The following is a 15,805-nucleotide window of genomic DNA, read 5'->3' as shown; positions in this document are numbered from 1 at the left end:
GTCGGGTCAAAGTCAACGAAAAAGTCAACACGTTCGGGACGGGTCCCGAACTATTTCTCTGAGGTTTTTAATCATATATGAGCACGTTAGAACAAGTTACATGTGAATCGGAGGTGCGTAGCATAGTAAACATTTTTCGAAAAATGACCAACGAAGACAGAAGCCTGTCAGTGTATCTGGACGGCGTCCAGATTGTTTGGACGGCGTCCAGCTTTGAAGGCTGGGACGGCGTCCAAAGATCTGGACGGCGTCCAGCTTTGTAATCTGGGATGGCGTCCAAGGATCTGGATGGCGTCCAGATTGGTATTCATGTCTGATGCAGAAACTCCTAAGTGCACGAACCAAAAACCAAACTAACACATTTTATGATCCGCAAACAACCAAGACATGTATCTTATATCATCGAAAAGCTCTTTTGACAAGGAACACAACTAGATACATTTCCTAAATCAAGTTCATCATTTAAGACAACAAAAACCTCGTCGAAGGATCGTTAAACGTTCAAAATCAATGTTTCAAGTTCATCAAATGCATTTTAAGTTTCGGGAAACCAATTCACACATATGATATGCCATTTTAAAGGTAATCAAACACACATTGCAACCAAACACTTATCAACAACATTTCATAGCATTTGATGCATCAAAAGTTCATATTAAGCCTATCAAACCCTAACCAAAATCTCAAAACCAATAATCATGTTAATGTAAGGTTTTCATGTCAATCAACACACCAAAACGAAGCTAATGAAGTAACTAACACTTTGAACATACAAACATTAACATCTAAACACATTTCATCATCCAAAATCAAAGATTTAACAAACACTTTTTCAAGTTCATGCTAGTTATGTCAAATCACAAGATCGAGCATACAATTTACATATACGACATCACAATGAGCCATAGACACTAATTAACACACTTTTAAGTCAAGAACACTAAGATTATGAAATTTAGAGTTTTTAGAAAGTTACCCAATCGAGATGAAATTAGTATCAAAAAGTAGAGAATGAAGAGAGGATTCCAAATATGTAATTTGTTTTGATGTTAGCCTCCAAAATCGGATTTAGATGATGAATTAAGGATTGAATGTTGAGAGGATTTGGAAGTAGTAAAAGATGAGGATGAGAATGAATGGGTGAAAGGGGTTTGACCCTTTGACCTAGTCAAGGGTTTGATCCCTTTTCAAGTTTAGTCCCTCAACTTTCGTTCGGGTGCGTGAATTACCTAAACGAGATAATTTAAAACGCGTATTAACGGGAGAGGTTATAAATATATAACGGACTTTAAAATAGTTAAACGAAAAGTAATCGGAAAAAGACGGGATGTTACATTTTTGAGGATTTGGTTTGAATTAGTGGGTTTGTGGTTGGCGGTGTTGTTTGTTGAAACCAGGCGTCTTCCGATGGTCGGAATCCTCCTGTGACCACCATGGGCGTTTAACGGCTGCTAATGGCGTTTTGTTGCTTTCGGCCGGCGTCTGCTTTTGGTGGTTGTGGGTGGTTCCAAACCAGAGCTGTGGTGGTTGTTAGACGGCTGTGTGAGGTTGTCGACGACGGATGACGTTGTAGGCGGCCTTTTGTGGCTGTCTGGAGGCTAACGGCGGCTGGATTCTGTTGGTGACTGCGGGTGGCAGCTGGCGGTCGCCGGCGGGAACCGGCTTCTGGTTTCCGGCTTCCGGTGGATGTGGGTTTGTTAATGTCCTCTGAAAATTCGGCGATGATAGCCGAGTCTCTAATGGTTTGACGTCGTAATTTGTATTGTTCGGTTGTCGTCCCGCTATTGTGTTAATGCCTCTCCCGTAGTCGAGTATATTCGGGTGGACTCGATGTCGTTGCAGGTGTGTGTTGACTTTGTCAACCATGGTAACTTGATGTTTTTTGAAGTAGTTCTTTCGGGATCCTTTTTTCCGCTCGAACGGGGATTTGATCTTACTTGACGAGCATTTGGTTCTCTGGCTAGGAGTGTTATGTGGTTCTTCGGTGCGAGAGGTTATTTTGATTTGCGGGTCTCAGGTTAGGTGTTGCTGGAGTGCCCGGTGTTCATTTTGGTGTGCGGCTTTCGAGTTGTGTTGATCACGGTGTTTGATACGTGCCCGGTTTTATATAGTTTTAGATTTAGGTTTGGTAGTCATCCGCTTGTAATGTCATTTTCATTTTCATCGTGCTCGCTCTCTTTCAATCAATGTTCTCGTCCAATGTTTGTAGGACGATTAGAGAGAGCCCTTTCAAATTCAATCATTGTCGTTTGTATGTACCATCGGATCTCTACGATCTTATATATATATATATATATATATATATATATATATATATATATATATATATATATATATATATATATATATATATATATAGTCATAATCAAGAGGGAAACACTTTTTTGGGGAAGGGGGAAGCAAATTATTTTATTTTATTTTTTCGTTTTTTGAAAAAACTTTATTCACGAACATTATAGATTAGATGATAATATGAACATTTAAAAAAGACACTTTGTGATGAATGTCATTATTTTGGCGGGAAAACGCTCGAAGAAAAAAATAAAAACATTCAATGCATTGAATGTTTTGCTGCTGAGTTTATTTGCATCGTTTTGTTTTCATCTTGTGTGATGTGTTTTTTTCGAATTTAGCTCGATTTAGAGTTTAGGGTTTAGGGTTTAGGGTTTTGGGTAAACCCGAAAACCCAAAACCCTAAACCCAAAACTCTAAGCCGTTCGTGTTAAAATATTCAATCTAGACTTAATTTATAAACCCGAAACCCTAATTTATAAACCCAAAACCCTAATTTCTAAACCCTAATAGCTAAACCCTAATTTATAACCCCCTAATTTCTAAACCCTAATTTCTAACCCCTTAAAAAAAACTCAGTAGCAAAACATTCAATGCATTGAATGTTTTTATTTTTTTCTTCGAGCGTTTTTCCACCAAAATAATGACATTCATCACAAAGTGTCTTTTTTAAATGTTCATATTTTCATCTAATCTATAATGTTCGTGAACAAAGTTTTTTTAAAAAACAAAAAAAAATTACTTCCCCCCAAAAAATTGCTTCCCTCTTGATTAAATCTCTCTCTCTCTCTCTCTCTCTCTCTCTCTCTATATATATATATATATATATATATATATATATATATATATATATATATATATATATATATATATATATATATAGGTAGGATCAAGAGGGAAGTAACCATTCGGGGGGAAGCGGGGGAAGCAAAAACTTTTTTTTTTCGTTTTTTGAAAAAACTTTGTTCACGAACATTATAGATGAGATGAAAATATGAACATTTAGTAGAGACATTTTGTGATAAATGTTTTTATTTTGGCGGAAAAACGCTCGAAGAAGTAATATATAACAATTATCGTGTTTTTCGAGCGTATTTTGAGGTTTTAGCTATTGGGGTTTAGATATTAGGGTTCAGATATTAGGATTTATAGGGTTTAGATATTAGGGTTTAGAAATTTAGGGTTTAGGGTTTAAATTTAGGGTTTAGATTTAGGATTTAGATTGAGTTTTTAACACGAACGGTTTAGAGTTTAGGGTTTAGGGTTTAGGGTTTGGTGTTTTGAGTTTATGGAATAAACCCAAAACACCAAACCCTAAACCCTAAACCCTAAACTCTAAATCGGGCTAAATTTTACTTCACAGAACATGAAAAAAAAACGTTCATATTCTTCACGAACAATATTATCTTGAATGTTATTTTTGTCGATCGTTTTCCCGCCTAAATAATAACATTCATCACAAAGTGTCTCTTCTAAATGTTCATATTTTCGTGTGATCTTGATGCCGGAAAAAAAAAACGAAAAAAAAACGAAAAAAAAAAAATTTTGCTTCCCCCGCTTCCCCCCGATTGGTTACTTCCCCATTGATCCTGCCCCTATATATATATATATATATATATATATATATATTCGTCGTAAAAAAAAAAAAAAAAAAAAAATTCCAAACACACCATAAGCAAACGGGTTTATCACCCAGTTTTTTAATTCAAAATTACTAACCCCATTAATCTCATAAACCAGGCATGCGTAATTGTCGCTAATATACTATTCAGTTGCATGTAGCCTGAGTGATTCACCGAGTTCTACCAGTCTGTCAAATGCTTCTAAAACATTACGAAAAAGAAAGATACACTAATTGAAGGTGCAAATAACCAATGGACAATTGTCTTGGTATGATCAGGTAAGCCTTTGAGGTTGTGGGTTCAACGGGGTTGAACATTTGTATATACTCGTGAATTCATGTTGAGTGTGTGAGATTGCCTTAAAAAAATGTAAAGTGCAGATAAGTTGACCAAAAAACGCACTTAGTGAACCATGGATGTTAAGTCGTCTATCAAGAAACAAATCTATAAAGGAAGTAGGCATAGATGACATACAATTAAACCCAAGCTACAAAACAGTTAAATATTCTCATTTAAAAAAAAAAAAAAAAAAAAAAAAAAAAAACTTGTTTTCCATCTAGTGCAACAAAGATCTTCTCTATGCCACCAGAGTGCTGGCAGTAGTTGACTCGCTGCACAAAAAAAAGAGGATAATGTAGAATGAGTCCAGAAGTACAGATTATCGACCAACAGATAATAGTTGTTTTCAAAAGTTGAACAGCAAAAGTTAGATAGTGCCATTTTTAACTCAAAAAATATATATACAAAGTACAAACAAATAGTGAAACAGAGACAATCAACATAAAAAATCAGGGGATATAATTGTAATCAAATAATCGGGATGAACAATGGTAAAAAGACATAAATTAAATCAGCTGTACATTGTTGTAATCACATACATGAAGTACATGTAACTTGATACAAAAAAGAGATCCATGTATGTTTTACTAACATAACTAAATGCAAACAAAAAATAAACTTGTACCCAAACGCACAGATAAAACTCGCTCCAGAACATATCAATACTGACCTACATTACCATTATTCTTTTCTAATTACTATAGTATACAGAGTATTATATTATACATACATCATATATATTATATACTAATATATTACAGTAATTAACGTTTATTCAGTTTTCAGGATAGACTTTTTACCAATACATAGCTTTTACAGTTGTACCATGAAGTGGGTATTTTTAATAAAGATTAACGTGTATGTCAAAAACAAATCATATTGCATTACTTTTTCAGACTAACAGATAATGATATTATTATGAAAACTAACAGTGAGAAGAGAAAAGAAAACTATAAAAGCATGACACGTACTATTTCCAGACAGGTGGCAGCTTCTTGGTCTTCTTGTAGTATCGAGCAAGACGATGAATCCTGCTCTCAACAAGAATCAACCTGAATTTTGAATCCTTATCCTTTCTGTTCCTCTCCAAATGCTTTCGTACAGCAACCGCCTTTTTAATTAGGTAATATAAATCCTCAGGAATTTCAGGAGCAAGACCTAATAAAGTATAACAATAATTATTACAAGGTTAAATAACGTTTGATTATTTCTTAGCCTTTTAAGAAGGTAACGAACTAATGATAATAATTTATGTATGTTGAAAAGAAGAGAAATGCGTACCATGTCCCTTCAAGATACGTAGAATCTTGCTTCCAGTTACACTGTTGACCTGGGCAATACCATGAGAGTCACGAAGAAGAACACCAATTTGAGATGGTGAAAGACCCTTCTTTGCAAACTTGCAAATGTTGTCCTCGACCTAAAAGATTTTAAAGAAATAGACTACATGAAATTATGAAATATCAATATCAATAAAGTCATATACGAATTAATTTAATCACATTAAAACTCGGAAAAATTTAGCTACTGACAAGATGTACAACAACAACAACAACAATACCCAATCCCGCACCTGCGAGGTATGGGGGAGGTAAGATGTAGACAATCCTTCCTCTACCCTAGAATAGAAGAGAAGTCGTTTCTTTAACCACGAGTCGAGAAAAGATTCTCCACCCACAGGAAAGGAAATTCATCCCCCTCTCTACTTCAGGGTAGAGAGATTGCTTCCGCGGGGACATCCGGCCAGCTACTGACAAGATGTGTACTTGGTAAAAGGTTATAAAATTGACAATAAACCCCTCCAAATCCAAACGCATTTACATTGGAAAACAAATCAAACCTGCTCCTTTATATTCAAATTCAACTTGATTTTTGTTACTTTTCAAATTAGCTGATCAACTCTCAGTGTTTTCTTCCTGTTTAAATCGGCATTTTTGCAAAAAACTAGCACTCGTTCGCAACTAAATTTATGAAATGCTTTAAAATCCAATAACCCTAACCCTAACAAAAACTAACATAAAATTGTAAAAAGAAAAAAAAAAAAACAATACTGTTTCCACATTTAAGTTCAACACTTTAGACCACTAGCAACGGCCCTCGAGCACTCGTACAGGGTTATTTCTTGTTTACGCGCAAATGAGGACGAGAGGAAACGATAACTTTGACCGTTCAAGGCGGGTCCATCCAGTAGCAATGACACAAAACATAAATAAATATATTTTTTCTAATTTTATACTATAAATGCTGCAACATTTTCTCATTTTTACACAACAATTCACACTTCATTTCTAATCTTTTATATAAATTATATCAATTTTCACTCACAAAACATCATCAAAATGGCAAAAAAAACAACCCAAACCAATTCAAATCGACAATTCTCAAAGTCAAGTTTTTTTCAACACATGCCTGCAGATCAAATTTATCCGTCACCATATGCCTCATCTTCGGACCCGCGTCTAAGTATGGGTTTCGCTTCTACTCTTCATGTCTACCCGGGTTCAATCCACAACAAGTTATCAACGATCCATACCGACAAATCGACAATACAAAAACACTCAATTCCAACAAAACACTTTTCAACAATCTACTTTTCGACAACCTTCTTTTCAACAAACACCATCACAAATACCATCATTGTAAATCTCCTTATTTCTCACGAGATCTCATTTTTGGAAGGCAACTGAGACGAGATGTCCATCTCCCGAGATTTCTCGTTAAACGGGTCAAACTTGGTCAAAGCAACGATTTCTTGAATTTTCTCGCTAATTTCTCGGTTTTTCTCGTGAAATATCGTAATTTCTCGGATTTTCTTGCTCATTACTAGGATTTTCTTGTAAAATCTCGTAAAAATGTAATTAAATATACATATATTTATCGATTTATATTAAAAAAACTAAAAAATCAACGTACGTCAATGTCCGAGATCTCCGCAAAAATATCCAAACGAGATCTCCCGAGATCTGAGTTCTCCAACCTTGCTCCGATGATACCGAAATTGAAGAAGTGGAAAAAACAAAGCCTGTAGTGGAAGAAACACAACCTGACCGTAAAATAAAAGGAAAAAAAAGTGCAAAATATAAAAAGTATCGTGGACCAAAATGGAAGGGAAAATTTAAGCCGAAGTTTGGGTACAAGTGTCAGAAAATAATATACAGACAGTGCACAAACAAACAAGTCTTTTGGGGCACCATTGACCGATTGAAACGTCAAGCCGACAAAATCATCGGTAAATGGAGCAAAATGGCGAAATATGTCGTGAATTTATTGAAGTGTACACCAAACTTGAAAAACATTGGCCAAGTAGAGCGAAAACGCGAATATTATGTCATTCGTCCGACGGGTATTCAAGAAACAAACAACTAGGTATTTTAACTACGCAAACGAATGGCGTGTACAAAAAGATTGTCCGAAATTTCTAACACCGAGGGTGTCACGTGTAAAAGAAAGACAACGATCGAGGAGCCGATCAATGTGACGGACGATAACCCGAACCAAACAATCAGTTCAGACTCGGCTCAGTTTGAGCATCTATTTCGTGAGAAGGCCCTACGACGTCCACCGGGTCGTGCAATTTCCAAGAGTCAAAAAAGTTCTGGCCGTTTGATGTGACATCGCGTTTATCGTCGAAGGAAGTAAATGCTACAAAACGGACTATAGACAAAATATACAAGGAAGTTGAGATCCGTACAATGTTGGAAGTTTAAATTGTCTCAACAAACCGGTTGCAAACGATTTGTTCCCCCAACAATACGAGTTGTTGTTGAAAGCTCGTTAGAAGATCCACAAGAAATATCAAAATGCGTTTGACGATTCCGACAAAGAATAATTATATTTTTATGTTGTTATTTTATGTTTTAGTGCGTTTTAGTTTAAATATGTCGTCTTTAAATTATTAATGTAACGTTTAAGTTTTAATTAGTGAAATGTAACAACCCCAAGGGGTTGGCTTGGTGGTAGGATGCTTGGAAAGTTCCAAAGGGACCCAAGTTCAATCCTCACTTGCTACACTTTGGGGGGCTTGCCTTTCAAAAAAAAAAAAAAAAAAAAAAAAAATTAGTGAAATGTAACGTTTTAGTTTTAATTCATATATTAAAACTAAAACGGTACATCTATAAATTAAAGACGACATAATTAAACTAAAACGCACTAAACCGTTAAATAAATGACAACTTAAGATAGAATTACTCTCCATCAGATTCGACAGACCCATTTTGGTATTTCTTATAGACCTTCGATCGAGTTTTCATCATCAACTTATATTATTTGGGAAACAAGTCATTTGTAAACGGTTTGGTGAGGAATTTTAAACTTTTCAACATTGTACGCATGTCGGCTTCCTTGTATATCTTCTCTATAGTCCGCTTTTTAGCTATTGTGGAATCAATAATCGATTGTTGGGCTACCACCAACGACAAATGTGATGCCGCATCCGATGAGGCCGAAGTAGTTTAACTCTCGGCGTTCACAGAACTTTGGGTGGACGGCGCAAAGCCTCCTCTTGAAATAGACCCACAAACTGACGCGGGTCCAGATGGATTGTTCGTTTAGGGTTATCGTCCGAAGAATTGGTCGGTTTCTCGATCGATGTCTTTCTCTTGCTACTCGTGATCCACTAGTACGTAAAAAATTTCAGAAAATCTTTAAGAACACGTCACGGTTCCTCGTAAATGAAGTTCCGAACAATTTAATCCTTAAATGCTCGTCGAGCATGTGACATTATATCCGCATCTTTATTTCCACTCTGCCAATACTTTTCAAGTTGTGCAAAATGTCCAAAAAATCTTGATATATTTCGCCAATTTGCTCCATTTATCCGTCATTTGATACGCCCGGTATTTTCGGTTACTTGTTAATTGTATCTTTGTCGGATCGTGCACCAAAATGAATCTTTTGTTATATTAGTTCTTATTTCCAAATCATGGCCAAAAGTCGACTTTCCACATCAAACTATGGCACTTTTTTGCATCTCACTTTTTTTCCTTTGCCTTCTGAATCGGTTTCCACAACTTCCTCGAGTTAGATTTGTTCAACCTCTTCAATTTCTTCTCCTCGTCTTCAGTTTCAAATTAAATAGGTATTTCTTATTGCAAGGGTATTTGTTAAAAATAGGTTGTCAAAAAGAAAAAGTGTTCTATTGGAAAGGAGTGACATGTTAATGTACTGTTGTTGGTACGGAGGTGACGGGTATATTTGAGCGTCAAATAGATTTTAGAAAAATATCTTGACTTTTCATTTTTATGTTTGTTTTTGTTGATTTTTTAGACACTTTGGTAGTTAAAGTATAAAAAAAAAAGTAGAGAATTGAATGGAATGGTATAGAAATTGTGGTGAAAGATATAAAATGAATGTTGGTTTAGGTTGGTTTATATAATGTTTAGTAATGTGTTTAAAATAAATAAGAAGTTAAAAAGTAGTCTTCGAAATGGTGGAGGTGGGTATCCGTTGGAGCCTAACGGCTATTTGCCTCGCCCTCATACGAATCTGAGGGCAGAGCAGTGCCATCTGCGTCCTCAAGAGTGGAGCTAGTGACAGAGCGAGTATGGGGCCATTGGTAGAGATCCGTTACACAATTAATGACACAACGAATTATATAAGGATTGTAAAATTGATTTGCTATCACACAGTTTGTATTTGAAACGAATGACAGCAATATTTTAGGTTAAAAGAAATATTTTATTCCTTTTCTCTCTTCAATTACAATTACAAGAAATAGTAATCAAATGCTACCCAATACTCTCCCACTTACTAAATACATATAGCTAGTAATATGGGGCAAAATCTCCACTAATCCTATACAACAGAATAATAGGATCGTGGGCATGTGACCAGCCCCACTACACCATGTTGCAAACATGTCAAAGAATTGGTCTTCCTTGGTTCTCGAAAAATAGACGAATGAGAATGATCGTCTCAGATCATACCTCCCCTTCTCCGGCAAAGACGAGCAACTCCCGTTGCTCATAACTTATTGATAATTCCTCTCTCAAATTGAAACTTACCACGTTGTGTGATCATTTTTTTTTTACAACGTTTTCAGTTGTTTCTTAATTTGAGGCTTCTCCAATTTTTTTCTTTCTACCTTCTTTTATGAACAAAAAGAAGATGACGATTTTCTCCATGTAAAAACATACAAGTGTTTGAAACATGGAATTCTTTTTCACCTACACCAAGTAGAAGACTTTTTTTTTTTCTTCTCCATATTTTTCCCAATTTTTTTTAATGGAACTATGGGATTTTCTTTTCTTCTTCCTTCAAAGGAAGAGTTTAATTTTCTTATGTTCAACATTTTTTATATAAACGTAAACACGGCAAATAGTTGCTTCTTTTTCTTCATACCCATTTTTTTGTTGTCTTCTTGTTGTTCTTTTTTTTCTTCTTCTTTTTTTTGACCATTGCTATGACACTTTGAAAAACTCGCGGAAGCTTTGTAGTTGATCACCGTAGGAACGATGCTCTGAATACCACTTGATCCGTTACACAATTAATGACACAACGAATTATGTAAGGATTGTAAAATTGATTTGCTCTCGCACAGTTTGTATTTGAAACGAATGACAGCAATATTTTGGGTTAAAAGAAATATTTTATTCCTTTTCTCTCTTCAATTACAATTACAAGAAATAGTAACAAAGGCTACCCAATACTCTCCCACTTACTAAATATATATAGCTAGTAATATGGGGCAAAATCTCCACTAATCCTATACAACAGAAAAATAGGATCGTGGGCATGTGACCAGCTCCACTACACCATGTTGCAAACATGTCAAAGAATTGGTCTTCCTTGGTTCTCGGAAAATAGACGAATGAGAATGATCGTCTCGGATCAGGCAGTGGTCTTAGTGAACAATAAATGACTATAGCCATAGCCATCACAATATAACGGAAATGTAAAAAGTCAATTTCAATTGCTAATTGCTAATAAATACTCCGGTATAATATAATATAATGCTGCTAATAAAATAGAAATAAAAATGCTGAGAATTATAATTAAAAATTTAATAATAATTAAATAGTAACATAATATTAATAATTCTTACATCCTGTGATGAAAACTTCAACCAGCTTGGTGCACTCCTCTTGTACGGCTTAGCTGATGCCGAAATACCTTTACTGCAATTTTTCACCAAATTCACAAATCAAAAAACACAAAACAAATCAAAGACATACACTATATGAGTATATATATGTATGTATGTATATCGTGAGAAAGTACCCTTTGCTGTGCATACGACCCATGGAGAAGCCGGAGATAAGTTACCCGCTTGCGAAGTGTGCTGAAAATGCGGCAAAACCCTAACGCAAAATGGCGACCAAAGGAGTGGGCTATAAATTACTACCTCCGTCCCTAAATTATTTTACAGTATTTCATTTTGGGATGTACCAAATTAATTGTCTACTTCCATAAATAGAAAGGAAAGGAGATATTTCATTGGTGGATCAGATATTTCATTGGTGGAGAAATAAAGTTAGTGGGATTTCCTAAAACTGTGTGTTTTTTGTCTGGGGACAATTAATCTGGGACGGAGGGAGTAGGTTTTTACAGCTTTGTATATTTGCTATAAAGCCCCTTACATTTTCAACTTTTTGAGCATTGGGCTTTAATCTGGGACTTGGTGAAATATGGACTTTTTGTTTACTTTTCCTTTTTTTTTTTTTTTTTCTTGTCTACTAGTGTCAATTGCTATTCTACAATTTTGTTGATTATTAATTATTAATTTGGGGAAAACATAATATGTAGTTTTTGAATGGAACGTAGATAATATTTCATCAACACTTTATGCTCGAACAGAACAAAGTGGATTATGAACCTCCCTAGTTACCATATGTAAGTATTGCTATTGTTTTAAATTACCAATCTTTATCTAATGTTTGTAACATCATGTCTTCTACATAATATTATCGTGTCACTTCATTCTTGACGTCACAGAAGAATGAACTGTGATTGTGAACCATAATTCTAAACACATCTTAACATTTGTTCTGTCATTCGACAGTAATAAGTTTTGCATGTGATCGTTCCTCACATGAGACAGTTAACATCCAAGTAGCAAGAAAGAAGAGTAGTTTGAAGGCCGGCTGAATGTCAACCCAGTTTTGAAGTACGAGGTTGTTAAGGGAGAAGTGTTTGCGTGCCATCGGTCCTCGTGGTTGCGGTTTCTTTTCAAAATGGTAAAGTCATGTATTTCTTTATCAGACATTACTCGTGGTGGTTGTACATTTGTATGCATATGTACTCGTATATCTTTACAAATAACAAAGTAAATTGTAAAAGTATGTGCGAATATAATGGTACCAAATTATAGGATATAGTGCATACTGGGTTCTCGCTACCACATAACAACTTGTACCAATAACATTACCATAGAAAGTTACACAAGCATAACTCCATTTATAGTTGTACTCGAACAATCAAAACACACACGACCAATCGACCATAACTATTTGTGCATACAAAATACATAGTTACCACATGGTCTTTGAAACGTCTACATGATATCTACCGGGGTTACCTTTTTGACCTTTTCAGTCCCTGAACCGTTAGAGGGTTCGCCAGCTGGCACTATTTGTCCATCAGTTCCCCATGGACCAATCCAAGGCAATGTCCACTTATCCCAAGCTCCCATATCGTTCCATCCTAACTGACCAAAAGCATCAAGCCCTACAACACGATTAGACGTCACATTTATACGTTACATTTATAGACACCATCTTTAGAAACATAGGCATTTGACTTCACAAACAGAGGTCAAACAACTTTTGCAATCATGTTTTACAAACCTAGAATCACATGTTGTCATCATGATAATCTACTTAATCACTAAAATTTTATTATAGGAAACTCGGTAAAAATATTATACCTGCATTTTCAAGTGAACCGAACCCATCACTCCAACCTGGTATATTCTTGTCTGCACTCACTTTCCAATTCTCTTCAAACCCATTTAATTCATCTGAGTAATTCACATAATTTAGTCTTTAATCAACTAAAATAAATAAATAAATAAATAAAATCAGTTTTTTAGAAGAAAGAATAACCTTCATTAAGGTTATGTAAAATTTGCAACGAATCCTCTTTGCCATCAGGGGTGCGTTTCTTTGTCAATGTATGGCCCTTCACAACCATGTAACATATTATTATATTGTAAATTTATAACAAAATGATCAATAAATAACTTTGAATCAGAAAATTTTATTTAGAAGTTGAAATTTTATAATTGGTACAAAAAAACAAGATGCATACCTTCTCATGTATTCCTCTAGAGATTGTATGCAATCCTTCACCAACCATCTTATCTTCTTCTTTAATTTCTAAATAAACGACCTGTATAACCATATTTTAATTCATTTATTGTACACCCATGTTTAGGTAATTTAAGATCATACTAATTCTAATTCAAGAAAATAAAACATCAAATACAAACGATGACATCTTACCCCGTCGTTACCAGTCATTTGGCCGATAGAGGAACTGTAGTACACTCCATTGATGCCACCATATGCCACTCTTCGATAGTTGAAACTTTTGGAATCTAGATCATACGAATGCAAATTAAATGTAATTCAAGAAAACCTAAAGTCACAACTTTAGCCTTTAGGCTTATTTGGACCCTACAAAATAGGAAAAGGTAACTATAGAAACATGTTTGTACCATGAGTTTTGTGAGCTGGTGTGTTTTTGACTGCTACTTCTGTATTTGGAACTGAACCCTGGCCGTCGTTGTCTAATTCTTCAATGGTTATCTCCTTTCTTGGCCCAAAATGGCTACCAAATGGGTCAGTGAAGAACGGGTCATCAAATGGATCTTTTCCTCCAAATAACTTGGACATTTTACTTTGAAAAAGTACAGTCTAAGAATTCTACAACACGAAAATAGCATTCGTTAGTGATAAACCATGAGTATCTACTACGAATCATTAGGTGATTAATTTAAGATGGTAGAGTTAGAAATTTGTTTTTTTTTTTCCTTTTTTTGAAAATAAGTATGTACCCATATGCTCATTTCTAACTGCTAAAATAAATGGTATTCAAAATAGTGTTTTAAAATTAATTATCCAATATAATTTGTAAACATGATCCACAAGCAAATAAGAATTTAAATTTGTAATTAGCTAACTAAGCCCAAGCATCCCAAATGTTCATGATCCACAAGCAAAAGCCAAATCCAATTTTTGCCAAGATTAATCACAATTTTCAAGAAATTAAATAAATATGTTTACAATTCAACAACATGATCGATATACTAGAGCTCCCTCCAAAAATTTATAGGGATTAAAGCAAAATATGGTCAATAACAACAGTTCATTGGCAAACGCATAGATTAAACGCAAAAGTACACCTTGTAATTATAATTCAGAAATGTGATAAAAACCAAACGCGCAAATGTATAGGACTAGGATTTACAACAATTTGGGGTTAAATGAAATTCTATAATCAATAGCAGACACTAAAATTCAGTTAAGAGAAGCAGCGAGCAATAAAAAATTTGATCAGAGTAAAAAGATTCTTGTTGAAGGCCTTTTTAATTTAATTTCTGTTTTTTCGCCCAAAAAAAAAAAAAACACAGATTTAAGCAATATTAAATTTCAGGTACAAAAGTAAGTTACCTTGAAACTTGAGCGTTGAGTGTTGTTCTTGAGTGTGTGAAATACTCCTACTCCGTATGAATTATATGATCGTAAAAAGAAAGAGAGAGTGATAAAAACTTCGAGAAAAGATAAAAAAATGGTAATGGTAGGTCACACCCAGAGGCGGAGCCATGTACAAAGGGATGGGGTCATATGACACCATCGAGAAAACCATATATAACGGATATTAAACGCGAAGAAATATATATACATTGCTAGCTCACTGGTTCCTAAACTTTTCTTTCAACTCCCACACTGGTTCAAATCTTGCTATACTTAGTCCCTATTTTTTTTGGTTAAGTTCTACCCATTTATTTGGGTTCCCCACTACAAGACTTAAATGTTGTTTTGAAGTTAAATGAAGGTAATTGTTTATAATTTTTTATTTATTAACTAGGAAATACTAAACGAGAAGAAATGTATATACACTGCTAGCTCACTGGTTCCTAAACTTTTCTTTCAACTCCCACACGCTGGTTCAAATCTTGCTATACTTGTCCCTATTTTTTTTTGGTTAAGTTCTACCCATTTATTTGGGTTCCCCACTACAAGACTTAAATGTTGTTTTGAAGTTAAATGAAGGTAATTGTTTATAATTTTTTATTTATTAACTAGGAAATATTTTAAATGACATTTGTGTTAGAAGATAAATTTATTTTATATGTTTAATTTAATAATTAATTCTAGTCCGTCAATTAAATTATTGTAACTTGGTAGATTATGTTATTATTTTGTGAAACCAAACATTTTATATCTTGACAAATTTTTGTAACCTGATAAATTTCGTTATTATTTGTGACACCAACCAATTTAAATCCTGGCTCCGCCACTGGTCACACCTATCGACTTTAATTTTTGGAAAACCAATTTTTGATTATGTAGAAGTGTGAAAATAAAATAAGTGTTATAAAATATTTAGAT

General features: G+C 34.6%; 2 protein-coding genes across 2 annotated transcripts; both read right to left on the bottom strand.

Moving 5' to 3' along the window:
* Positions 1-4,444: 4,444 nt before the first annotated feature.
* On the bottom strand, positions 4,445-11,580 carry LOC139874480 (small ribosomal subunit protein uS15-like). The gene is made up of 5 exons (XM_071861909.1): positions 11,472-11,580; positions 11,296-11,368; positions 5,535-5,673; positions 5,225-5,411; positions 4,445-4,525 (listed from the first exon to the last, which is right to left on the bottom strand). Exons 1-5 carry the CDS (start codon positions 11,492-11,494, stop codon positions 4,492-4,494), a joined length of 456 nt encoding a protein of 151 aa, XP_071718010.1. The 5' UTR covers positions 11,495-11,580; the 3' UTR covers positions 4,445-4,491.
* Positions 11,581-12,609: 1,029 nt separating this feature from the next.
* On the bottom strand, positions 12,610-14,973 carry LOC139874474 (uncharacterized). The gene is made up of 7 exons (XM_071861904.1): positions 14,864-14,973; positions 13,909-14,116; positions 13,694-13,788; positions 13,500-13,580; positions 13,295-13,370; positions 13,117-13,209; positions 12,610-12,917 (listed from the first exon to the last, which is right to left on the bottom strand). The coding sequence occupies exons 2-7, from the start codon at positions 14,084-14,086 to the stop codon at positions 12,745-12,747; spliced, it is 696 nt and encodes a 231-aa protein (XP_071718005.1). The 5' UTR covers positions 14,087-14,116; positions 14,864-14,973; the 3' UTR covers positions 12,610-12,744.
* Between the last annotated feature and the right edge of the window lie 832 nt (positions 14,974-15,805).

This window comes from Rutidosis leptorrhynchoides, chromosome 1 (assembly GCF_046630445.1).
Source record: "Rutidosis leptorrhynchoides isolate AG116_Rl617_1_P2 chromosome 1, CSIRO_AGI_Rlap_v1, whole genome shotgun sequence".
NCBI classification, from domain to species: Eukaryota; Viridiplantae; Streptophyta; class Magnoliopsida; order Asterales; family Asteraceae; genus Rutidosis; species Rutidosis leptorrhynchoides.
Note: the sequence above shows the minus strand (reverse complement) of the source record. Positions and strands in the feature narration are given on the sequence as shown.

Coding starts and splice junctions, on each gene's coding strand:
- LOC139874474 (XM_071861904.1), bottom strand. CDS start 14,086: ATGTCCAAGTTATTTGGAGGAAAAGATCCATTTGATGACCCGTTCTTC. Junction 13,789..13,908: donor ACCAGCTCACAAAACTCATG/GTACAAACATGT, acceptor CGTATGATCTAG/ATTCCAAAAGTTTCAACTAT. Junction 13,581..13,693: donor AAATGACTGGTAACGACGGG/GTAAGATGTCAT, acceptor ATGGTTATACAG/GTCGTTTATTTAGAAATTAA.
- LOC139874480 (XM_071861909.1), bottom strand. CDS start 11,494: ATGGGTCGTATGCACAGCAAAGG. Junction 11,369..11,471: donor GGTCGTATGCACAGCAAAGG/GTACTTTCTCAC, acceptor GAAAAATTGCAG/TAAAGGTATTTCGGCATCAG. Junction 5,412..5,534: donor ACGTATCTTGAAGGGACATG/GTACGCATTTCT, acceptor ATACTTTATTAG/GTCTTGCTCCTGAAATTCCT.